Source organism: Echiichthys vipera (genome assembly GCF_963691815.1).
Source record: "Echiichthys vipera genome assembly, chromosome: Y".
NCBI lineage: Eukaryota > Metazoa > Chordata > Actinopteri > Perciformes > Trachinidae > Echiichthys > Echiichthys vipera.
In genome coordinates, this window is record NC_139849.1 from 2,990,602 (window position 1) to 3,015,934 (window position 25,333).

Below are 25,333 nucleotides of genomic sequence, written 5' to 3' on the forward strand. Positions count from 1 at the left end.
TCACAGAATTGTGTAAGCATGAACCAAAAGAAAAATGAAAAAACGGGAATTCAAAAAATATAAAACACTGGATCTCAGGTCAACATGTCCACAGTGCATTAAAATGTCCATTTAACGATCTCTGTTCAAAAATTTTTAAGAGACAGAATATCAGCAGCCCGTCAGGACTGTAACTATTAATGCTGCGGTCTAAAAATTAATGTTAAAGCACAGCTATACAGTTAGCGTCACATAAAATCGCAGTTATCCAGATATGACATTACAGCAGCTCGTCTGTGATTAAATCAAAAAGCCTCCCACGGTCATCAGGTCTCTTCTGTGTGGGTGGATGTTATGAAGGCTTTTGCCTCGGTGTTCAAAGAGAGCCTTTTCCTCCTCCATACTTCATCACGATGACAAGCCTGGCGGGAAACCGCAGCGCGGGTCTGAAGCCCAGGTCATAAAGCTCCAACATCTCCTCTCGGTATTTCTGGTGCTCTGCCACCACCTTTGGTGCGTAGACCTCGTAGATGGCAATAGGGAAGCCTCTGTACTGCAGCTTGCCTCTTCTGGGCCGGGCTTCACGTATGATTTTCTACTTCACCTGGTATCAGTGCAGCCTGATAATGACCGGCCATGCTCTCTGACCTGGCTTTGGCATCTCGGAGAGCGTGTGGAGAGCTCTGTCACATTCCGGCAGTGATTCCAGGAAGCATTCACCGAAAACGTCCTTGAGCAGCTCTGCAAAGAAGGCCGTCATCCCGCGGCCCCTCCACTGCTTCAGGTACACCAGTCACACTGAGATTATTCCGCCGGTTGCGGGACTCCAGGTCGCTGACTTTAACTAAGAGCTTAGCGTTGCTCTCTGTTAGTGTGGCACAGGAGGCCTCCAGCGTTAGCAGACGCTCGTCCTGTAGATCTGCATTTATCTTGAGGGAGCCTATTTTCTGAGCGCGGTCGGAGACTGTGGTGTATGCAAATTATTTCTATTGAAGCATCCATTCAGAAGGTGTGTAGACTTCATTATTTTTAATTCTTTGGAATATCTGGTATTTTTAGTACTCTTTTTAAAGATGGACTTTGGATAGTAATCCTTTTTGTCCCCTCTGCAGACACAAGTTTAAAAGATGGACTTTTCCACAAATTCAAGAAACATGGCAAAGTGACCTCGGTGCAGATCCATGGAGCATCATCGGACCGCTATGGTTTGGTGTTCTTTAGACAGCAAGAGGATCAAAAAAAAGCCCTCACTGTCTCCAAAGGAAAGCTGTTCTTTGGCATGCCTATTGAAGTCACAGCCTGGAATGGTCCTGGTAAGTGACGAAAAATATACAAAACAAACAACAAATACAATTTTAAATCATTATTTCATAAGAGAATATGAGCTTGACATTTCGCAGCATGCCAGTGTAATAAATGACTTAATTAAAACCTCTCCCATCCCCCAGAAACAGAGAGTGAAAATGAGTTCAGGCCCTTGGATGGACGGATAGACGAGTTTCACCCAAAGGCCACAAGGACACTGTTTATAGGCAACCTTGAGAAGACCACCAGTTATCAACAACTCCTTGACATCTTTCTATGCTTTGGAGAAATTGTGGTATTGAACCATTTTTACTGAGTGCAGGTAGTTGCAACATTTTATATTTGATAAGGGTCTCTAATGGTTCTGCCCTGTCTCCTAAAGGACATTGACATCAAGAAAGTAAATGGAGTACCCCAGTATGCCTTTGTGCAGTATTCTGATATTGCCAGTGTCTGCAAGGCCATTAAGAAGATGGATGGAGAGTATCTGGGGAGCAACAGACTAAAGGTAGTATTATTTCTTTTAATGCTAAACAGAACCATTTCTGATCTGTGTCAATATAATGTATCCCAGATGTATAATCTGCATGTTGCTCTCTTTCCCCTTGAAGCTTGGGTTTGGGAAGAGTATGCCCACAACGTGTGTTTGGCTAGATGGTTTACCAACCAGTGTTACAGAGCAATACCTCACACGGCATTTCTGCCGCCATGGACATGTAGTTAAGGTAAGGCTATATTTTCTCTGGCAAAAGATATTCTGCTTTTGATTCAAGTCAGTTTTTCAAAACTGTAAATGTAGGTTTCTGTTTTTAGGTTGTGTTTGATAGATTGAAAGGGACGGCCCTCATCTTGTACAACAACGCAGACTTTGCTCAGGCAGCTGTAAGGGAGACCAAAGGTTGGAAGATTAGTGGTAAGAAAATAAAGGTAAACAATTATCTGTTTTTCAATTGTTGAATTTATTAGTGAAACATGTTTTTCATTTGTGTATTAATTTGTGCTAACAACAATGTATTTATGACAGGTGGATTTTGCAAGTCAAGAGAGTCAGGTGGCGTTCTACCGATCAATGCAGACATCTGGTCAAGACATTAGAGACTATGAAATTCCCGCTGAACGACGGTAAATTGCCAATATTATTAGTTGCATTCAAGTGAGAGTGAGTGTCCACAACTAAGTATGTTTTTTTATGTCACAAATTTATCAGTTAATATAATTGATAATGTTGCTATTTTTAACAGTTCTTTCTAATTCAATTTACCCTAGTAAAATATATCTGATGTAAGGTTATCTTTAGAATCACAGTTCCATTCCAAAATATCTAACACTTCTTAATCTGAAACGTTAGTAATTTATAAAACAGAAAATGATTTAGGTGAATTGATTAAATTACTTTTCTCTTCTTAATCTCTCCATTCACTCTACAGAGAGGAACGTCGACCTCCATACCAGGAATTTACAGCAGAAAGGGCTTACTATGAGAATATACGAACCCCTGGCATCTATCCAGAGGAAGCTCGAAGACGCTATGCTGCTTACGGCAGAGACCGTTTTCCTGAACTAGAACACTATCAGGGGGATCACTTTGACCCACGGTATCATGAAGACCCAAGGGACTACAGGGACTACATAGACCCCTTTGAGCAAGATATCCGAAAATACACGTATATTCAAAGAGAGCGAGAACGTTTTGAGGCTGATCCCAGCAGGTGGAACCCTTCCCATCCAAGGCGACATGTTGCTCCTACGGTATCGCCTTCACCATCTGAGCGTGCTCCCAGGAAGTCAGAACGCCGGGTTTTCGGTCAGTCATCTGAGCAAAGTGGTAGTGTGAGCTCAATGTCACCACCACACTTTGACAAATCGGATAAAACCCTGCTGGAACATGCCTCAAAGAGTGAAATGCGCTGCCAACCAGATTGTGTCGCAGGTGGTGAGAAAACCAAAAGTGCAAAACGAAAAGAGAAAGGTGACAAAGGCAAAGCTGAGGAGTTTAAATCAATGAACGCAAAGGGTCAATCCCCATCCATCCCACTACCTGAAACAGAGCTCGAAACTGGCTTTGATGGAGGGTCTGGAAGAGTAAAAGGATCAGACCAGGGTTCTCATGAGAGGCACAAATGTAAGGAGGATGGTGAATCTCTTACAGGAAATCAGTTGTCAACTTCTCACCATGACTCTGTAAAAAGTGAAAGATCTGAGATGAATAAAAGTGCGAATTCAGAATTGGATGGAAAAAATAGACTCAAGAAACATCTAAAGCCTGACATTGGAAATGATGGGAAAGATTCATCAGTGGATTCAGATCGCCTTGCTGCAAGAAAAAGACGCTTTGCTGATTCCAGTGGCCGGACTATTCGTCAGAAAAAAAGGAGGCATGAGAAGGAGGACGCTATTCCATCCTCTGACTTTAGTACTAGTGCGTCATATTTGAAAGACTTGGACACTGACAAAAACAAAGATTCACAACGGCGAGATTCAAAACTCAAAACTGATACAAGTGGCACACAGAAAGATGGACAAGAGGACCTTAGAGGACAAAGAGAGAAGTCAGTGGGATCTTTGGACCCACTGGAGTCGAAACGACATCAAGACCACACTTCATCCAGAAGGTTTTCACATGAGGGAATTTCAGACCAAAGCAGCATAAGAGAACAAGAACACCATGCAACTTTCAAATTTGATACTCCGAATGCTGACACTGACAAAAGTGTTAAAAACAAGGAAGGCCATGTTGACATTGATGTCTCTCAGAGTTACCGAAAGCAAATGGAGCAAAATAGACTGTTGCAGCAGCAGCGTGACTCTGACAAATCTGACAATCCAGTAAGTCCTCAAGGAAGTGAAACAGAGGACATGGAACATCGCAGTCTTGTGCATGAAGTTGGTAAACCACCTGAGGATGTCACAGATAATTTCCCATCTCACAAACTAAAGAAATTAAACCAATTCGAAACTGACTCCGGAAATAAGAGGCACCGTGTCTACAGGAGCGTCCGACAAAAAAGTGAAGGTCCTGACTGGAACATCTCCTCCTCTCCAGGACATCAGCACTTCTGTCACTATGCACACAAGGACTTTGTGTACCCTAATCCAAAAGAGTTATGTAGAAATGAGGGAAAAAAACACCCAGTTCTGGAGCTATTAGTCAAAAGGACACATAACACACAGGTAAACAGGCCAAAACCTCCTTTACTTAGTTTGGAAGAAGAGCAACAAAAGAGATGGGAGAGCAGAGTTAAACAAGACTTGTTACCTGACCTGAACGTTTCAAGAAGTCTAAGTAAGAACATTCACAATTGCAATCGTTTGGATTGTGGTATTTTGCATGATTTGGAACCTGGGGAAGTACGAGCCGACTCTGAGGAGGACATAGAGACCAAACCCCACTCTCCTTTGTCCTCCACATCTATGCCAAGAGTTGACCGGTTTTCAGACCCCAAACTAGCAAAACTCGAAAGGAACAAATTCTACTCCTTTGCACTTGATCAAACTATCACACCTGATACAAAGGCTCTGCTCGAACGTGCAAAATCTCTCTCTTCTTCAAGAGAAGATAACTGGTCATTTTTTAATTATGATTCTCACTTTGCAACTTTTCGCAATAGAAAGGATACTGAGAAGGTGGAATCAGCACCACAACCTACACCCTCCTGGTACATGAAAAAGAAAAAGATTCGAATTGGATCTGAAGATAAACTTGATGACCGGAAGGAGGAGCCTAAACCAGAGGAACATGAGCGTACAGAACTTTTTGCCTCCCGCTTCCTTCACAGCCCTGTTTTTGAGCTGGACTCTAGGCGACTTCAACACTTGGAACATAAACATGAAGAACCTGAGCATACACAAAATCAACAACCTGCTAGGCAAGGCACAGTAGATGGTGAACTGGACTTGGGGCCTGTTGTCCTTTTCCATAGTCGATTTTTGGAACTCACACGACTGCAACAACAGAAAGCACCTATTCAAGACCAGCAAGCTTTGCAGTCACCTGAAACAACAGAATCTATCATGGTGCCAGAAATTAAAGCCATTAGTCCAGTTGAAGAGCTGATTTCTGAACCTAGACTCACACCCACTTCTGTCTCACAATCTGTGGCCAAGGACTTAACTCCTTCAGAAGAGAAATGTGTTGTGTTAAATCCAGCCCCTGATCCATATACCCCTGTGTCCGTCATAAAGGAAGAGGTAAAAGAAAATGAACCTGTTGTTCCCATGTACCCCCCATTAACTGAGATGTCACCTGATTCTGAACCTGCACCCAAACCCAGTTATTCAGTGGATAGATGTATACTTTCTCCACCTGAAGGGAAATTTGTTAATATTACTGAGGATGTAAAACCTCTATGTACAAAAAAACCATACCTTCATAATTCTCATGAGTTTGTTAGCATTTCAGAAGCAGAGCTGGACCCTGAGGCAGCACAACCAGAAGTGCCCAAAACTACTATTCCCATACCACTTCGTCTTCTAGAGGAAGAGAAAGAGACTCATTCTGTTTGGAAAGCAGTAGCAGAACCTGGGGTAGAGAAGACACTTCCAGCTAGTATGCACATTGATAATGACTCAAATGAGCCAGTCTCACCTCAGAAAGAGCATAAAACAAAAGAAATGAAAAATAAAAAGTGCAAACAATCTCCCGCTCAAGTTTCTCCAGTTCCCTTCATATCTACCTCTGGTACTGAGAAACTAGCAACACGCAAAAGTGAGCGCATTGACAAAGAGAGGCTGAAACGTGGATCATCCCCAAGAGCTGAATCAAAGACGACAGGCAAATCTCCTATTGATGGATCAGAACCTGATATGTCGGAGCCAGGCATATCAGCAGGTAGAGCAAGACGAAGAAATGTCAAATCTGTGTATGCCATTTCAGTTGAAGATGATGTGCCAGTTCATTCTGGAAAGGGAACTACAGAGCCACCGCGCTCTGCACGAAAGCGAGGTACAGACAAAGATGCAACACACCAACAAAATATCGAACAGGATCCGCCTGCTCCAACCTCTGCAACTAAACGGGGCCGTCCTACTAAGAATCGCAGACAAGGTGACGAAAGTTCAACACTAAAAGTAGAAAAATCTAAAATAGATATTAAAGACACAGATTCAAATGAATCAGAAGGTAGTGAACGTATCCCAATGGTATCAAAAGGGAAAACATCCCCTCATTGCTCAAAGGGTTCTTTGAATCAGATTTCCACAATCCTAAGATCTGGATCATCAAAAAAGGGGGAAAAAACTGAAGTGGCGGAGGATGATGATCAGGAAATGGATTTCACAGATGAAGATTCCTTGGCTTTGCAGGTTTCATCATGTTCGTGTAAACAATATCCATCATTAAAAGATGATCAAAAGAAAGAGGAGGAAGACAAACAAGGAAGAGAACTGGGCATAGATAGAGATGTTTTCCATGAAAAGGCTTGTGAGAGTAAATCAAATGGGAAAGAGACAGATTTCCCAGTCTTAAAAGAGAAACCCACCTTAATAAAAGACAGGATTTTTAGAGGAAAAACCAAGTTGACAAGGACACCTAAGTCTCCTGTTCTCAAGAACCTGAAAATCAGACTAAATGTGACAGAGGTGAAAGATCTTTTTTATTTAGGGGATGATGAACTTGGGAATCAAGAGGATTCTTCAAAAAAATTCAGACCTGTTGACCACAGGGATCCTTTTTCAAAGTGTAATAATACTAACAAAGGAGGCTCCAACAGTGAAGAAAATGAAAATGCCACTTTGGACAAAAAAGAGCTCCTGGAATCACCAAAAAGTTTAGTTTCACAGGAGATAGAATTGGAGCAGGCTGTGGAGAATATTGCTAAACTTACAGAGCCAGGATTACCAACAGAACCACCGACGCCACCTATTCCACATACAGAAGTAAAAAGTTACCCAGAGGAAGAAAAACCTTCTAATCCTGCTTGTGAGACCGAACTCATGGCTGCTATTGACTCGATAACTGCTGGGGATGGAACTGTATCCTTAACCCAAGCACCTCTACCAAGTGCAGATGTAGGTTTAGAATCTGAAATACAAGACTTGATTCCGCCTGCAAAGAAAGATGAACCTGAAACTAACACACCTGCTATACAAGAGGAGCCTGTCTTCCCTACCACACCCAAAAGGGGCAAGGGAAGACTTAAAAAGCCTAAACTTTCTAAAGGCAAAAAGCAAGTAAGAAAAGATTTAAAGGGAGGACCCTCAATAAGTAAGGAATTGATAACTTCTTTAGCAGATAGCCCACCTTCCAGTGTACAGACACTTCCTGCAACTCTATCAGCAGCAACTACTGCAGTTATTACTCCTACTACGTGGAAGCAAGAGCCTAAGCCTTTAGCTGTCAAGGCTACAGATATAAACGCAGAGTCAGAGTCCTCTTCCGAAGAGCAGATTCAACATCATAAATGTGTTCCCAAGTCCAAGAGTCCAGTATGCCCAAAGCCTCAACAGGTGCCACCTGAGTGCATCTCCCCTTCCCTGTCGCCACTACCTAACAGGCCACGCATTAGACCCATTCAGACAAGCAGAATACCCGTTTCTCCACCAGATCGGCGCCACCAGTCTAAAGATACAGTAGCCTCCTCTTCACCTGTCATGCCGTTGGCATCCAAGGAAAACCAGCCTTTACTCTTAGACTCTGATAATGTGGATATTGATCATGGCACATGTGACTTGAGACAGATTCTTCTGAGACACAAAAATATTTCATTGCCAGGCAGTAGTTCTATTTATAGTTATCTACCCATCCTGCGGGATCAGAACCCTTTTGATAGTAATGCTGTTGTGCCAAATAAGTCACCACTACCCAGTAGTGGAATGGCAGCTTATTCAACTTCACCTATTGTTCGACCTCCAGCCTCACTACCATCGCCTGAGACAAAGTCTGTTATCTCTGTTATTGCATCTACTGCAACCTCTGTTATCAGTCGTGTTTGCAACCCCCCTGAGCCAGAAGTAAACATGAACATTAGAAATCCCTGTGTGGAAAGGACTTTACCCAAGCCAGCCTATACGCCAAGCAAAGATGATACTGGATCATACCATGGGCCATCTGTTGGTGATGACGATGGAGAAAGTGCTGCGCGCTTCATTGTTGAGAGCCTTGCTCTTTGTACAGGGTCCTGCCCAGGTCTGAGAGTTAACACATCTGAAGGAGTGGTAGTATTAAGCCACTCAGGCCAGAAAACAGAGGGACCACAGAGGATTAGTGCAAAAATAAGTCAGATCCCACAAGTGACAGCAGGTGACATGGAATCTCAGCAGTTGGTATCCATGCCCCAGATAAAACAAGAAATGTATGGTCATTCTCATTTAGGACTTCAAAAGGGGCCTTCATTGCAGGCAGCTCACAGCCATTCATGTAAGACACAGTCAACTTTGTCTTCTATTAAACAAGAAAACACTGGTTTGGAAAAGATGGCATCTTACCAATCTGGACCTCAAGGAGTTGTCAAGCGGCTCACACAGGGTAACCAGCAAGAAATGGGTTACCATCAAGAGTACATGCCAGTAAAACATCAAAAGAAAACGGAGAGTGCTGATCCTCGCAGTACAGATGGAGCTAAACCACCTTGGACCTCTGCTATAAGTCCTGCAATAAGTCCCCATTTGCCCTCTCCATCTGGCAACCATGTAGGATTTGTAACAGAGGCTCATGACAGAGCTCCCTCCCATATTAATGGGGTCAAACAAGAACCACGATCCCCTCGCAACTCAGGTCATCCACACTCTCCGTTTACTAAAGTGTCCTCACCCATAGGCTCTTCATCACCCAAAGGCATACCAGTAATGTTATCCAGTGGCCTTCCTGCCATGCAACAATTTATTACTGATGTGCATCATCCGGAGCAGTCGGTTATTATGCCACCTCACAGTGTGCCTGGAGGCTTGGGCCGGATGTCTCCTCACCGTGTTACCCAGTCAATTCCAGTGGGGAATCTTGTCCAAGGAGATGTTCGGGTCAATACTCCATCTCTCGCTGTGATGAGCTATGGGATGCATGTCCCACTTGCCTCTCTGTGGTCTGGTCCCATGCAGTCACGGCCCACCTCACCCCAGGCTGTTGGCAAGGAAAAAGTTCTCAAGGTAAACCCCGGTTCTGTGATAGGTCATGAGGGGAACCAGGAAGAAGTCAGACGCTTTCAACAGGCTCCAGGAAGACGATCTGCTACACCGTTAAAACCGGAGACTATGCAGTCAGATCCTTGCGGGCTTTTGCAGAGTAGTGTTGCATTCGAAACATACATAGCACAAAGAGATATGCATGTGCTCTTGAACCAACAGGGAGAGCGTTTGGCCCCAGACCCTCATTCTGGACAAATTCAAGAGACTCTTCCCCCCTCTTCAGCGCCCTCCAGCCTACCCTTATCCTTGCAACCAGGACCTGGTAGCTCATTCCCTGAGTGCTCAGGGTTGTACTCCAACCCAAGAGGCATCCATTCTCAAATACCAGAGACCTCTCCTGTTGTACTTAACCAGCCACCACTGAGTGTGACTTCAACCATGGTGAGTTCACTGTACTGAACACTTTACCACAGTTTAGTCGGTACTCTTAGCTAAGAGTAATCGAGACGTTCCGGCATCGTTTTTCCCCTACTGATATCTCAAGTTGCATATCAGCTGATACGGAGTACCAATCCAATGCCAGTGCGTACAAAAAAAGGTTTATTATTAACGGCTATAAACTGCAAACCCTCTGATATGATTGCTATCATTGTTGTGTGGCCTGCCTCAGCTTAAACCCTTTTGTAAAACATGAAAAAATACATAGAGAATGAATGCTATACAACTTTATTTTATCATTTAATTTGATAGTCCGTCATAACTAAAAAAGTAACACACTACTTTAAAGTAGGATACATTTTTTTCAGGGATAAATTACATGGTATGTGATCGATGCGTAGACTCGAGTACTTACTAAGGATGTAACGATACACTCAAATCACCATTCGATACTGTTCACGTTACCATTTTCTCACAATTTTTTTTTAATCAAAATGAGCTAAGACAAATTGTGACCAAATAAAATGATCTTTTATTTGTAGGAAAGAAAAATCTTGCTTTCTTTACAGAAAACTCTGTTTCAGTTTGTGCCCTCTTATAAAAAGTGCAACTAAAATGGTCATCTTAAACAACAAAATACATGAAAAATATCTCCTTTCTTTAGAAACAATAACTGGTGTAATTCAATCTTAATTAACAAAAGATTATAAAATCTTGACCAAAAAAAGAGATCCATTATTTACAGAAACACTGTTAAACACTGTTTTTGTTTCTGTCTCTTATTAATGGATTTTTTAAAACAAATCCCACATCAAAACATCATCATCTCTAGTAATATAACGTTGCGTGGCTCTAGATGTCCACCCGTGGGTTGTGATAGACACAATATCAGCCCTCTGGAGAACCTTAACATGTGCACTTACATCCTGGTAGAGTTTCGGCACCGCCACCTGACTGAAGTGCTGTCGTGACGGGATGCGGTATTTTGGCTCCAGCGTAATCACCAACAGAAGAAAGCCCTCATTTTCAACGACAGAAAATGGCCTCAAATCTTTTCCAATAAAATAACCAGTTGCCCTGGTAATTTCTTGCGTTGTTATGGGGGAGAGGAGATGAAAAGCCTCTCGTCAGGGTGGTTTTCGCTCAGCAGGTGGCGTAACGTTCCTTTGCTTCTCACTATGCATGTTGCCCGTGTTGCCGGTATATGTTAGCAGTCTCTTGCCATATTTCCATGCTATTTTGGTTTTGTCTGTCCATTTCTCACCGGTTGTATTTGTGTATATGGGGAATCCAAAATGCCGCCACACAGGTGATTTCAAACCGCTCTGTGCATCGTCTATTTCAAAGTCGTTGACTACCGTCACCATGTCTTCCCTCGTTCTGTGCCCTGTAGCATACCTACGTAGTGACTTGACGTCTGACGTTGATCAAATGAATCACCAACCAGTGACTTTTTTTAAGATGACGTAACCTATTTCTAAAAAAACAAAAAAAAGGAATAAATCCTACTTCTCTCGCATTCGCAATTATTTTTTTCTGTCAACCATTGCGAATCTTCACTCATTCGTACCAAATTTATTTGTGTCATTCATTCTGTTAGAATATCTATATTTCTATCTGAACCACTCTTAAAAAGTTATGTAGTTATGTACAATCATCCCATGATGGTTATAATGTTCAGTGTTCAGGGATGCTCCGATCAGCATTTTTGGGGGCCGATCCGATCACAGGAATCATAAATATACCGATCACTGATCACAGCATGATTGAGGGAATAATAATAATAATCCTCAATGTCCTGTATTTACAATCTAGCCTTGTGCACCACTTAAAGTAGTAAAACCATTTCTACTAAAATAAATAAATACAATCAAGATCTTTATCTACTTTTTATTTGTCCAAAAATGACATGCCCTGTCATGAGCAATATATGAAATAAAAGAAAAATAAATAAAATGTACTTAATTTACTTGCCTTACTCCCAATATGAGGCAAAAGGGCCAGGACTCAAACATAAGTCCGAAGGCGCCTGCTAAAGCGTCGACTGTGTGTGACCCTGTGAATTCGCTGTTAAGTTTAACATCGACATGGGACATGTACTCGAAGTACAAATATCAGTTGTGAAACTGATTGATGTGACATTGTCTTTCAAAAGTCTGTTGATGTGTGTGTGTGTGTGTGTGTGTGTATACGGTCTCGTAAAGTTGAGTGAGACATACGGTTGAAACCAGAAGTTTACATACACTGTGCAAAAAGACACAGCACTTTTGTTTCTCACTGTCTGAAGTTAAGCCAGACTAAACCTCAGGTCAGTGAGGATTATCAAAACTGTTTCATTTTGCTAAATGCCACAATAATGAGAAAGTATATTTTAGATAATTTTTTATTACTTTCTTCAAGGTCAAAAGTTATATATATTTCCTTAGTATTTAGTAGCATTACCCTTGAACTGCATAACTTGGGTCAAACGTTTTGGGTAACCTTCCACAAGCTTCTGACAGTACTCTGCAGGAATTCTGGCCCATTCCTCTTGACAGAACTGGTGTAACTGAGCCAGGTTTGTCGGTTTCCTTGCTCACACGCGCCTCTTCAAATCTGCCCACAAAAATGGGATTCAGATCAGGGCTTTGTGATGGCCACCCCGAGACATTGATATGTTGTCCTCAAGCCACTTTTTAACTATTTTGGCAGTGTCCTTAGGGTCATTGTTCATTTGGAAGACACATTTGAGCCAAAGTTTTAACTTCCTGACTGATGTCTTGAGATGTTTCCTTAATATTTCCACATAATGTTCTTTCTCCATGATGCCATCTATTTTATGAAGAGCTCCAGTTCCTGCTGCAGCAAAACAGCCCCACAACATGATGCTACCACCTCCATGCTTCAAAGTTGGTATGGTGTTCTCAGGTCAACAAGCGTCCCCCTTTGGCCATAATGACCACTGTTACATTTGAAGGAAAAATGGCTCCAATTCAGTTTCATCAGACCACAGGACAGGTCTCCAGAAGTTGAGATTTTTGCCTTGGTGTCTTTTTGCAAACTGTAATCTGTCTTTTTCTTCAGGAGAAACTGCTTCTTTCTTGCTGAGTAGCCTTTCAGCCCATGTCGGTGCAGGACTCGTTTCACTGTGGATGATGACACTTTCTTACCAGCTTCAGCCAGCATCTTTACAAGCTCTTTAGCTTTTGTTCTGGGGTTGATTTGCAGCTTTCGGAACAAAACACGTCCATCTCTGGGACACAGAGCCCGTCTCCTTCCTGATCGGTGTGATGGCTGGACATACCCATGATGTTTATACTTGCGTATAATTGTTTGAACAGATGAACGTGGCACCTTTAAGCATCTGGAAATTGCACCCAAGGATGAACCAGACATTTCAAACAAAGCATAGTGTTTGAGGTGTGGCCTTAAAATACCTCCCCAGGTGTGCCTTCAATTAACTCACATGTCAGTTTACATATCAGAAGCTTCCAAAGCCATGACCACATCATCTGGGCTTCCCCATGTTGTTTAAAGACATAGTACTTTTTGAGTATGTAAACTTTTGACCTCAAAGAAAGTAACTCAAAAATCTTCCACACATTATTGTGGCATTTACCAAAATGAAATAGTTTTGGTAATTCTAAATGAACTGAAACCGGAGAGGTTTAGTCTGATTTTAACTACGGATGGTGAGAAAAAATGTGTAATGTGTCGTTTTGCATAGTGTATGTAAACTTCTAGTTTCAACTGTTAACTGTCCGTTAAGTATTTACATCCGGGGGGCATAGCGTAGCTCCAGGAATAACATCAACCGTCAGAAACACCGTGTCTTCCACCACAGAAAGAGGCTGATCGTCAAGTCCAATGAATGCCATAAGCTTTGCTGTTATATCCCTCCACCTTTTACTGTCCCTGCTGTGAGGCTCCAGGCGTCAAAACGTTTCACTTACAGTGAGCTGAGTGACTGCTGTCTTTGGGGTTTGTTTTGCCCGGGCTTGTATCTCATACTCGCCGTATTCTGTTGTGTGGCGCGTTCTCAAATGTCAGATGAGGTTAGTTGTGTTAAATTGTCGACGTTGGTTACCACCTCTTTGAATTTTGGTGTTGCATGTCTTGCAAACAGCAAGTTTTTTCATCTTTTTCGGAAACTGTGAAAAAATTCCAGACTGGAGAACTCATGCTGCCACTGTCGGCCTCATTCATGATTGTGGAATAACAGTCGCGGGTAAAAACATGATCTACACTTTGAGAGCCCACTGATTAACCTTTTAGCAGCAATGAAGAGGCTGTTTGTTTTGTTTCCATTATTGGCACAATCTTTTATGCTGATAACTTCAAAATCAAACTTAAAGCAGACTGACTTGATAACTTCAGAATCAAACTTAAAGCAGACTGACTTGATAACTTCCGAATCAAATTTAAAGAAGACTGACTTGATAACTTCAAAATCAAGAATCAGGATTATGACCTGCAGTGGATAGACTTAGACTTCTCTTTATTGATCCCTTTGGGATGAATTCCCACAAAGAAATTGAGATTCCAGCAGCTTACAAAAACACAAGGGTGGTATAAAAAAAAAAAGAAACAGTATGGGATAACAAACTAAAAAAACAAACAGTAAGCAATAAACTATTAGTCAAATATATATGATGTCGATGTTAGATTACAGGTAAACTAAAATTCACAGAAAATTAAATCAGACAAGTTAAATGTAGAGGAAATGTATAAGATCAAATATGTTTGACTGTATAGGACGGAAATGAGCAGCAAGATTAAATTATTGAACTTAAGTGGTGGATTAAGTTATTGCACAAAAAAAGAAGATAAGTGTCCCGGTATGTGAGAGTAGATTAATTGCACAGTGAGTGGCTCCCACTTCCCAGCTGTCCTCTACTTCCTCCTCCCCCACCCGAGTGAGGAGTTGTAGAGGATGATGGCCTGAGGGACAAAGGAGTTCTTGAGCCTGTTGGTCCCTGAAGCCTTCCACTGAACTGATGACGGTGTGCAGGGGGTGGCTGGCATTGTCCTCCCAAAATCAATGACCAGCTCCTTCGTCTTCGGTGGTTAGTGTGGCACCAGAGAGCAAAGTCCCCCACCAGACTCCGATACTTCTCCTCTCTGTCACCCCTGATACATCCCACGATGGCTGTGTCATCGGCGTACTTCTGTATGTGACACAGCTCAGAGGTGTACAGGGTGAAGAGAAGAGGGGCCAGCACTGTGCCCTGAGGGGCTCCAGTGCTACTGACCACTGTGTCAGGCGTGGTGTCCTTCAACCTGACTTACTGTGTGGCCTTTGAGGTAGTCTCTGACCCAGTTCCCCAGATAATGGTCCACTCCCATCCTGTTCAGTTTGTCCTGAAGTATAGGGGGCTGGATGGTGTTAAAGGCACCGGAGAAGTCCAAGAAGAGAATCCTGGCTGTGCCGCATCCCTTATCCAGATGGGAGTGGACTCGGTGCAGCATGTAGAGGATGGCATCCTCCACACCAACATCTGGCTGGGACGCAAACTGCAGGCAGTCCTGGGCGTGTTGTACCTGGGGTCTGAGGAGGCTGAGGAAGAGCCGCTCCGTCTTCATAGGGTGTGAAGTGAGTGCCACCGGTCGGAAGTCATTCAGCTCACTGGGCCTGTTCTTCTTGGGAACAGGAACTATGCAAGAAGCCTGTGAATATTCTCATTTGTCGAGATCATCGTTATCCTCAAAGCAATTTCAGTCAAAAGCAACTGGACTTGGTTATTTGCATGGCCCAACACAGGAGTGCAAAGATCTCAACATTGGGGAAACAAAACAACCACTGCATAAACGCATGGCCCAACACAGGAGAGCTAACTCCTCAGGCCTGGACTCTGCTGTCCACTTACATCTCAAGGAGAAAGCCCACTCCTTTGACGACAACAATGTCCATATCCTGGACAGAGAGGACAGATGGTTTGAAAGAGGAGTAAAAGAAGCCATCTTTGTAAAAGTAGAGAAACCATCGCTAAACAGAGGAGTAGGTCTGAGACACCACTTATCTTCAATTTACAATGCGGCCCTTTCATCCCTTCCTAGGAGATTCAACAATCTAACCTCAAAGAACAACTGTTCACAAAGGGCCTCCTGTGACTCCGACTGTCGTCAAGACTCAATAGAGCACTAACAAAGTCAAACCAACTTCCCACCAACGACTGCCACTCTAACGACTGTCGTTGGCACTTTGGAGCACAAAAGGTCCCAGTGACGTCATTGGCCTTGTGAGAGGTTAAATACTGGGATCTCCACACCAGTTAGTTGGACCAGTCCAACCTGGTCAGATGCGTACATGAACTGATGAAGCCTCTTGGATGAGAGGTGAAATGTCTTCCTAGACAAATAACCAAGACCAGTTGCTTTTGACTGACATTGCTTTGAGGATAATTATGCAAGATGTCTTCCAGAGGGTAGGCACTCTCCCTAGCTGCAGGCTAAGGTTGAAGATCCATTGTAGTGGTTCCCCCAGTTCTGCAGCGCAGGTCTTCAGTAGTCTCGGACAAACTTTATCCGGGCCTTCTGCTTTCCTGGGCCAGAGCTTCCTCAACTGTCCTCTGACCTGGTCTGTGGTGATGTGAGGCGGGGATTGTGTTGAGGTGAAGGAGGAGGGGGTTGTTGTTGTGGTGTTGGGGGGGGGGGGGGTGTAGAGGGAAGAAGAGATGGGTGGGGTGGGGGGAGACAAGGGCTGGTTAAACCTGTTGAAGTCATTCAGCTCGTTCGCCCTCTCCATTGTCCCCCCTGTAGCTCTGTTCTTCGTGTTGTGACCTGTGATGGTCCTCACACCTTTCCAGACCTCCCTCATGTTGTTCTCCCTCAGCGGCTGTTTTTGGACCAGGGGGGTATACAGTGGCTGTAGGTGAACGTGGTTCTGATCAGACTTCCCCAGTGGGGGGAGGGGAGTCGCTCTGTATGCATCCCTCACATTAGCATACAGGAGATCATTTGACCTGTTGTGTCTGGTGGCACAGTCTACAACCTGGTGAAAAACAGCCAAGGTAGAGTCCAAAGTTGCGTGTTTAAAGTCCCCAGAGATGATCATAAATGCCTCAGGGTGCTGTGTCTGCAGCCTTGCAGTGACTAAGTGGATCTTGTCACAGGCAGTGGCTGTGTCTGCTCTCGGAGGGATGTAAACACAGACAGGGATCACGTGACTGAACTCCCTCGGCAGATAATATGGCCGCAGGCTAACAGCTCGAGGTCCCGGCAACATGAGACTTTCTTTACGGAGATGTGTCCTGTGTTACACCAGCGGTTGTTCACATACATGATGAGTCCCCCACCTTTGCTTTTTCCGCTCGCTTCTGTGTCTCTGTTGGCTCTCACAGCAGTGAATCCCGGCAGGTCCACATTAGCATCCGGTACAAGGTGGTTTAGCTATGTCTCCGTGAAGGTGAACAAGCTGCTCTCACGGTAGATCCGCTGGTTGCTCAGCACGGACAGCTCATCGATCTTGTTTGGCAGCGAGTTCACATTCCCCATGATTACGGGGGGATCGATGGCTTGTAGCGCCTCTGATTCTCCGGCCTTGCACCCCCTTGGTCTCCTCTTCAGCTCCGCCTGGATGGGATGTCGTATCCCTGCTCGTCCCTTCGTGCGTAGAGCCAACAGTTCCTCTCTCTTGTAATTGAGAAAACTGGCTCTTTGTTGCATTTAAAGTTAGAAATATCCATAGGATATATATAAAACACACAATCTCTTCACAAGAAGAGTAAAAACGTAGAAAGAAAGAGGTCAAAATAGGGTAAAAGAGCTAAAAACCGGAGAGCTACTGGAGAGGTAGCCGTCTCCTACAGCACCAGCGTACATATTCAACCCGGTCCACTTGACATCGGGTCGGTGCATGTCAGTTTTCTGAGGCTGTAGGCTGTTCTAATGTCTCCTTATGCTGCTGGGGTCTGTGCTGACATTTCCTAACAGAAACATTAACCTACTCAGTTTACTCAGCAGACCTGCCCCGACGGGAGTCATGCATGACCATTGGTCTTACCTTCTCAAACTACGTTACAATTGCATGTTCATCAGCCCAATTCCAAACCCGAACCCCCGTCTGAAAGGGACTCTAACTTGTGGGTCCTGCCCTGAGATGTGACAGCAGGAGACCGAATGTGCCTCCCCCTTATGAAAAAAATAATAAAAACAGTTACTTTTCCTGGCTATAAACACACGGAACATTAGTAAGACTTAAAGAGTTCTCATTTTGAGTTTGAATAAACAGTAGCAGGTCAACTCTCTAACTTTTTAACCAGTCGAAACCAACTGCTTCTGTGTTTCCAGTGTTGTGAGCTCCACTCTGTCTGACTCACTCATTTACTGCATAGTTTCCTCACTGAGTATTAGATACTTAAATACACACATCTATCCCCATTCTATGGAGGTTTAATCACCTTACACATAATTGTTATAACTATATTGTTTAGGAACACGGACAAGTGAAGACTTAAGTACAGAATAAAGCTGAAACATTCTACTGAATGGTAGTTTCTAGGGGAAGACGAGACTTACCCAGAAAACCAGATGCTTGCACTAAACATTGTACTGTTTGGATAGTAAGACATAAAGATGGTTAAGTGATTTCAGATCTTTTCGTTGATGTATGGTCAGAAAAAAACAAAAAAAATACCACACACAATTCCCCTCGCTTTTACTTTTTTAGGACATTTTTATGAGGAGCCTTCCTTTTTGTGGGAATGTGGATCTTTCGGATCAATTTTAAAACGGTTTTACAAATACAAATTGTAGATAGGCAATACAACTTTAACATTCAACATTTTTCTTAGCTTTAATCCCTGACAACAATAAACTGGCCAACTGAGTGTATGTGAATGTGGGTTGATATCTTCATGTTATAGAAGCCGTTCATGACACATTACACCATTGTTTCAAATCCTTAGGCTGCAGACCTCCAGACCAAACCAGATGGCAAGATGACGCAGCCTGTTAATATGGTGCAGTTGCTCACGGTAAGACAAAACTCATCGTAATAGTTTAAATTGTGTTCAGGATTGTTGGTCTGAACAAGAGCTAGCTTTATCTGACATACTTGTCTTTTTTGTCTCACATTTAAACAGAAATACCCTATTGTGTGGCAAGGCCTGCTGGTACTTAAGAATGACACAGCAGCAGTCCAGTTGCATTTTGTCTGTGGCAACAAAGCTTTGGCTCATCGATCCCTGCCCCTACAAGAAGGAGGTGCATGGCTTAGAATTGTCCAGAGAATGAGACTAGAGGCTTCACAAATGGAGAGTGTAGCCCGAAGAATGACGGTACATGTCTTTTGTCCTACTCCTGCCGAGTCATTTTTCTTTTTCATTAAATGGAGTCTTCTAACCATGCTCACATTTCCCCCTATAGGGGGACAGTGACTTCTGTCTTCTCCTCGCTCTGCCATGTGGACGAGATCAAGACGATGTCCTAAACCAAACTCAAGCCCTTAAAGCCGCTTTCATCAACTACTTGCAGACAAAGTTGGCTGCTGGTATCATAAATATCCCCAGCCCAGGTTCTAATCAGGTGAGACATGATTGTTTGCGTAGAGAGTTTTCTTTCTAATTTGTTATTTTTTAAACGTCAAAAATTATTTGAAGAGTTTCTTTTTACCAGTGGCGATTGCTCCAAGACTGCAAGGGAAGCTCAGCTTCCCCTAAAATGTCACCAATAAAAAAGAAAAGTGTACTGCTGTGTGTACATTTCATTGACTAAATACGCGCTAGAAAGCCTTCATCTTTTGTTCAGAATCAGCTGCTTATCACAGGTAACCGGAGCAACTTCCTTCTCATTCAGCCGGACGCTAAGCTTCTACTGACTTAAATGGGGAAGCGTGGAGCGGGTTGGTCCACTGCAGCCAAACTAGACGCTCATTGGATAAATGCTGGGCTTTGTCCCGCCCATCGGACGCTCAGCGTCTCTGGGGGTCTATGGGCAATGGGCTGGCCCGGACCCTCGGCTTCTGCATGATGATTGGATGAGCTGTCTGAAGCGAACCTTTTTTTGATTGACAGCTAAATGAGCGAATCAGCGATCTTGAAGAATAAACATCCAAAGTAGCATTTTCCAAGTTTTTCATTCCATTGTTCTGAACTGATCCGGAGACTTTACCAATCCCCAGAGACTTTGTCTTTGTTGACTCTGTTCGGTCACTCTGTGGTTTCTTTCCCCAACGAGCAGCTGCAGCTGCGGAGCTTCTCCCCCAGTCACTCACACTCACACTCACACTCAAAGGCGGTCACACTTCACAGTAGCCTGGTGCAGCAGCTCCAGCTGGGCCAAGGCCGTTTAAGCAGCCTAGCTCTGCTGCCATTGAGAGGACACCGGACAAGTCCCTGGAAAGACTTCTAGTTGTACGACAAGGTCACGGTTCATTTTCTTGAAAAGGAACAAAGGGTAAAATTTACATCTAAATAAACAAACACATTTATGATGTAGGATGGAAAAATTTGCTTCACCTCCTTCAAAGACCAGCAGCCGCCACTGCTTTTTAACTAATGTAACTTGTATATGTCTCGTTTGACCACTACAGTTTCCCTCAAAACTGTTGTGTTACCTGTGTGGATTTACATTTATTATTGCTGTGTCATTGCACAAACGATGTACATGACCAGAAGTATAATCTAAGCTTTATTAACACCCCTCTGGTGTCAAATCTGTTCTCTGGAACTTTGTATTTTTAATGAATATTTTCTATATTTTTCCAGCCTGCCTATGTGCTACAGATTTTCCCACCATGCAAATTTTCCGAGAGTCACCTATCCCAGCTCGCCCCCGACCTCCTCAACAGGATCTCCAGCATCTCACCACACCTCATGATTGTCATCACCTCTGTGTAACCTTCACTGCTTGGAACTGTAGCATTCATGGATGTTCTTGCCTCAGGAAACCAGAGGAATATGAGATTTTTTGTTTTTCCTAGACAAAATGGGAAATATCTAGAATATACTCATCTTTTTTTTTTTTTTTTTTTTGTCACTCCTGTCTGGTATTTTTGTCCTCCTCAAAAGACTTCAGGGATTGACCAAACCAGTATCAGTCTTATTTGACCATTTCTCTGCTGTATTTACATTTATTGGAGTTTCAGTTTGATGTTTGGAGATGCTCTGAACAGCTCCTTTAATTCCACCAGCTCGGCTCATTTTCTCACAATACTAAAGCAGTTACACTTGTTGCACCTGCCTTTGCATTGAACAAGCTTCATTATGATTTTGGAGTTTTTGAATAGAGGAGTTAAATATTTTGAATATTTTAACTTTCACAATGGAACTTGGACAACCTAACAGAGACTTGAACTGTGGGACAAACCACAAAATTTGTGTTTTATTTGTTTGTTTTTTGTTTGTGTGTTGAGTGTGGAAATTGAGTTGGATGTCCTTGATTTTTTTTTTATTTTTGTTGTCTAAATACTTGTAACACAAGGAAGTTGGCAAACTCTCCTGTGGTGTCTGCTGATGGAACTTCATATTTTGTAACTCAAATAAAACAAACCCCAGGAAAACAACATTTAAGATAGAATCCTTTATTTTATTTTTCATGTGTGTTATATGGCAAGAATGTTTATTTTTAATGAGCTAAACTTTAATGTGTGGTTTCACTCACTATTATACTCAAGACATGCTAGTTATTAGAAACAAGGTTACACTTGATTTTCATAAACAACAAAGGTTCATGTAAACAGGGAAGGGGTTGTTACCAGTTTGCTGAGATCAAATGTAAAATTGTGCAGCACAAATAATAAAGTGGTAATTAAACAGCACAATAAGGGCAAATTAATGAGTTGTGTGGAAGACAATTATAAAACACTTTGCATATAATTTGGCAATGGAATTGTGCCTCAGTTGCATATTAATAATGAATATATTTTATTTAGCTGATGGGTCAGTTGCATTAAACATTTAAATCCGTTAAACATTTTAGCAAACTTAAAATAAACTGCTTTAGGGAGGGAAAAAAAAAACTAAACACTGATTTTACTCATCAAAGTATGTTTACAGTTCTTGAGGAGTATGACTATATATGTGACGAAAGTTGTATAAAGACTTGTGGCAGTATTTAGGATTATATTTGTTGACTCAAACAAAACACTTTTATTAAATTTTATTTACGGTGCCAAATCGTAACAAAAGTTATCTCAGGACACTTTACAGAGAAGGTATAGACCACACTATGACTTATTTATGATTTACACGGACCCAACAATTCCCCCGTAGCATACGGTGGCAACGAAAACCTTCCCTTTAACAGACAGGAACGTCAGACAGACCCAGCTCTGTGGAGGACAACCATCTGTCTGCACTGGTTGGGGGGGGAGAGAGACAGACACACTTCCAGAGGTGCAAGCAACCACAACAGTAACTATCGGCCATCGGGACAACAGGGAGACTTCCGGGTCAGCCGGTGGACAATAAGCTCAAATGAACCGGCCGGCCGACTGCCCTGCGTAGCCATGTGATGTTCATGACCGGCCCATTGAGTTAATACTCTTCAGAATCAAGCTCATTCCTATGAAAATCTCAGAATCTCTATAAACCATAGATATAGTGAGTCCAAGCACTATATATAACACTTGTGTGTCTACATCTCACTCATGGTTGCTACAGTGTCACACCCACTCTCATTAATCCTACTGATTTTTGTTTAGCCTCCTATCTTGATCTAATTATTTTTGGTTCAGACATTACATAACTTTCATTACCACATATATAAAATGGCCAACAATTGAATTTGTTTTTTTATTCATAAATGAATGTAGAATGGTCGGAGCAAAGCCTCATGGGAACTGTGTATCGCTCCAATGATCGCTCCGCGTTTATCCAATGAACGAATGGGGATGAATGAGCGGCTTTCAGACGGAGAGAAAGAGGGCAAGGTTGGAGTAGTGGATTTTCTTACAGTGGAAAAGGAATCAGATTTGCTCAGTTACACCTGATGGAGGGCAAGAAGAAAAAGGAGGGGCTGAAAAGGCTAGAATGAAGAAGAAGCAGATGCTGGAGGATAGTGCATCAGAATGGTCAAAAATCACAGATTTATTCCGAAACAACCAGGTGTCAACTAGTGATGCAGGTGAGTTGACAGGAAAACGGTTAGCTTTGACATTGTTGTGAATTAGCAAAACATTTGAGCTGAGTTCTTCATAGTTCCTCCTCGTTGGGGCGGTGTCGTCATATCATGTTCTGCACCACAAGTTTTACACGCGCACACACAAACACACACACAGACACCCCCCTGTCCAGGTGGAGGGGATGGGTTGGGCCTGTTGTGGGCCGGTGCAGTCAGAATTGTCCCGGTGGATTTTTGTGTCCCACTCTGCCCCTGAATATGAATATGACTTATGTGTTATGGCAGTTAATATAGCGGAATAGTAGAAACAAGCACATCTAGAGTGACAGAACATGGCAATGATAATAAATATGGTGGCAAACATGGAGTTGAATTAATAACATGCATTGATGAGACATGAATGATACAAACAGAGAGGAGTGAAGCTTAGAGTATCAGGAACAGGATTATCCCCCGGCAGACTGGGCCTATAGCAGCATCATTAAGCAGAACAAAATAATTTTAAAAATAACAACATTGCTAAGGGCTCGTAGCTGTAAGCTTTATCAAAAAGGAAAGTTTTAAGTTTACTCTTAAATATGGGGACAGTGTCTGCCTCCCGAATAACACTTGGGAGTTGGTTCCACAGGAGAGGAGCTTGGTAGCTGAAGGCTCTGCCTCCCATTCTACTTTTGGAGACTCTAGGAATGACAACTAGCCCTGCATTCTCAGAGTGCAGCGATCTAGTCGGGTAAGACCCTTTCATTGTATACAAACATTCCAAGCCAAGCAAGGATGCAGGCGCAGTTTGGGCTCAGAAAATGCAACAACAGGTAAGCGAAGAGCATGGATGTCCACGGTTCTCCACAGAATAATTCTGAATATGCTCTTTCGTTGTTGATTAAGGGGCGCAAACAATAACTAAATAAATTAGTACTCACAGACGGCAAAAGTCTGCCTGACCCAGCTTCCTTAAAAGATTGGGTAGATGATGTTAGCAAGTGGCCAGATATCCAGTGGCCAGCTATCCACTCTTACCTTATCGATAAATCTAGCCCGTACACACGAGAAAGATATGACAGAAATGAGCAGTAAGATTCAATTATTGCACTTAAGTGGTGGATAAAGTTATTGCGCAAAGAAAAGATATGTATCCAGGTATGTAAAAGTAGATTATTAATTGCACAGTGAGTGGCTGCCACTCCATCCCTTCTGTCCTCTTTATTTCCTCCTCCCCCCGAGTGAGGAGTTGTAGAGGGTGATGGCCTGAGGGACAAAGGAGTTCTTGAGCCTGTTGGTCCTACACTTGGGCAGGAGCAGCCTTCCACTGAACAGGCTCCTCTGGGTGCTGATGACGGTGTGCAGGGGGTGGCTGGCGTTGTCCATAATGTCCAGCAGTTTGTCCATTGTCATCCTCTCTGCAACTGTCACCAGTGAGTCCAGTTTCATGCTGACCACAGAGCCGGCCCGCCTGATCAGTTTGTCCAGTCTGGAGGTGTCCTTCTTGGATATGCTGCCCCCCCAGCACACCACAGCCCGAAGTATTTGAATGAGTCCACCTCCTCCACCTCAGCTCCCTCTAGCAGGACTGGTCTTGGTCTGGACCTCCCAAAATCAATGACCAGCTCCTTCGTCTTGGAGGTGTTGAGTTGTAGGTAGATAGTGTGGCACCAGAGAGCAAAGTCCCCCACCAGACTCCGATGCTCCTCCTCTCCGTCACCCCTGATACATCTCACGATGGCTGTGTCATCGGCGTACTTCCGTATGTGACACAGCTCCAAGTTGTAGCAGGAGTCCGAGGTGTACAGGGAGAAGAGAGGAGGGACCAGCACTGTGCCCTGAGGGGCTTCAGTGCTGCTGACCACAGTGTCAGACGTGGTGTCCTTCAGCCTGACGTACTGTGGCCTGTCAGTGAGGTAGTCTCTGACCCAGTCCACCAGATAGGGGTCCACTCCCATCCTGTTCAGTATGTCCTGAAGTATAGGGGGCTGGATGGTGTTAAAGGCACTGGAGTAGTCCAAGAAGGGAATCCATGCTGTGCCGCTTCTCTTATCCAGATGGGAGTGGACTCGGTGTGGAGGATGCCATCCTCTACATGCTGCAACAACATCTGGCTGGTACGCAAAATGCAAACCGTCAAATCAATTGACCTGTTGTTTCTAGTGGGACAGTCTACAACTTGTTGAAAAACAGCCAAAGTAGAATCCAAAGTTGCATGATTAAAAGATGATCATAAATGCCTGAGGGTGCTGTGTCTGCAGCCTTGCAGGGACTGAGTGGATCTTGTCACAGGCAGTGGCTGTATCCGCTCTCAGAGGGATGTAAACACAGATGGTGATCACGTGACTGAACTCCCTCGGCAGTTAATATGGCCGTAGGCTAACATCTAGCAGCTCGAGGTCCCGGCAACATGAGACTTTTTTTTACACACTGAGATGTGTCCTGGGTTACACCAGCGGTTGTTCACATACATGATGAGTCCCCCACCTTTGCTTTTTCATCTCGCTTCTGTGTCTCTGTCGGCTCTCACGGC

General features: G+C 43.4%; 1 protein-coding gene across 2 annotated transcripts in view; it reads left to right on the forward strand.

Annotated features, from left to right (window-relative positions):
• Positions 1 to 21,264, forward strand: part of LOC310966233 (msx2-interacting protein-like) — a 45,720-nt gene extending 24,456 nt beyond the window's left edge. For both annotated transcript variants that reach the window (XM_083940086.1, XM_083940085.1), the window contains 11 exons: positions 1,092 to 1,292; positions 1,428 to 1,579; positions 1,667 to 1,792; positions 1,896 to 2,009; positions 2,098 to 2,211; positions 2,309 to 2,406; positions 2,712 to 9,783; positions 18,666 to 18,734; positions 18,843 to 19,037; positions 19,126 to 19,284; positions 20,466 to 21,264. In XM_083940086.1, coding sequence (XP_083796212.1) covers positions 1,092 to 1,292; positions 1,428 to 1,579; positions 1,667 to 1,792; positions 1,896 to 2,009; positions 2,098 to 2,211; positions 2,309 to 2,406; positions 2,712 to 9,783; positions 18,666 to 18,734; positions 18,843 to 19,037; positions 19,126 to 19,284; positions 20,466 to 20,597 — 8,432 coding nt within the window. In that variant the 3' untranslated portion in view covers positions 20,598 to 21,264. The remainder of the gene's footprint in view (positions 1 to 1,091; positions 1,293 to 1,427; positions 1,580 to 1,666; positions 1,793 to 1,895; positions 2,010 to 2,097; positions 2,212 to 2,308; positions 2,407 to 2,711; positions 9,784 to 18,665; positions 18,735 to 18,842; positions 19,038 to 19,125; positions 19,285 to 20,465) is intronic.
• The last annotated feature ends 4,069 nt before the right edge of the window (positions 21,265 to 25,333 follow it).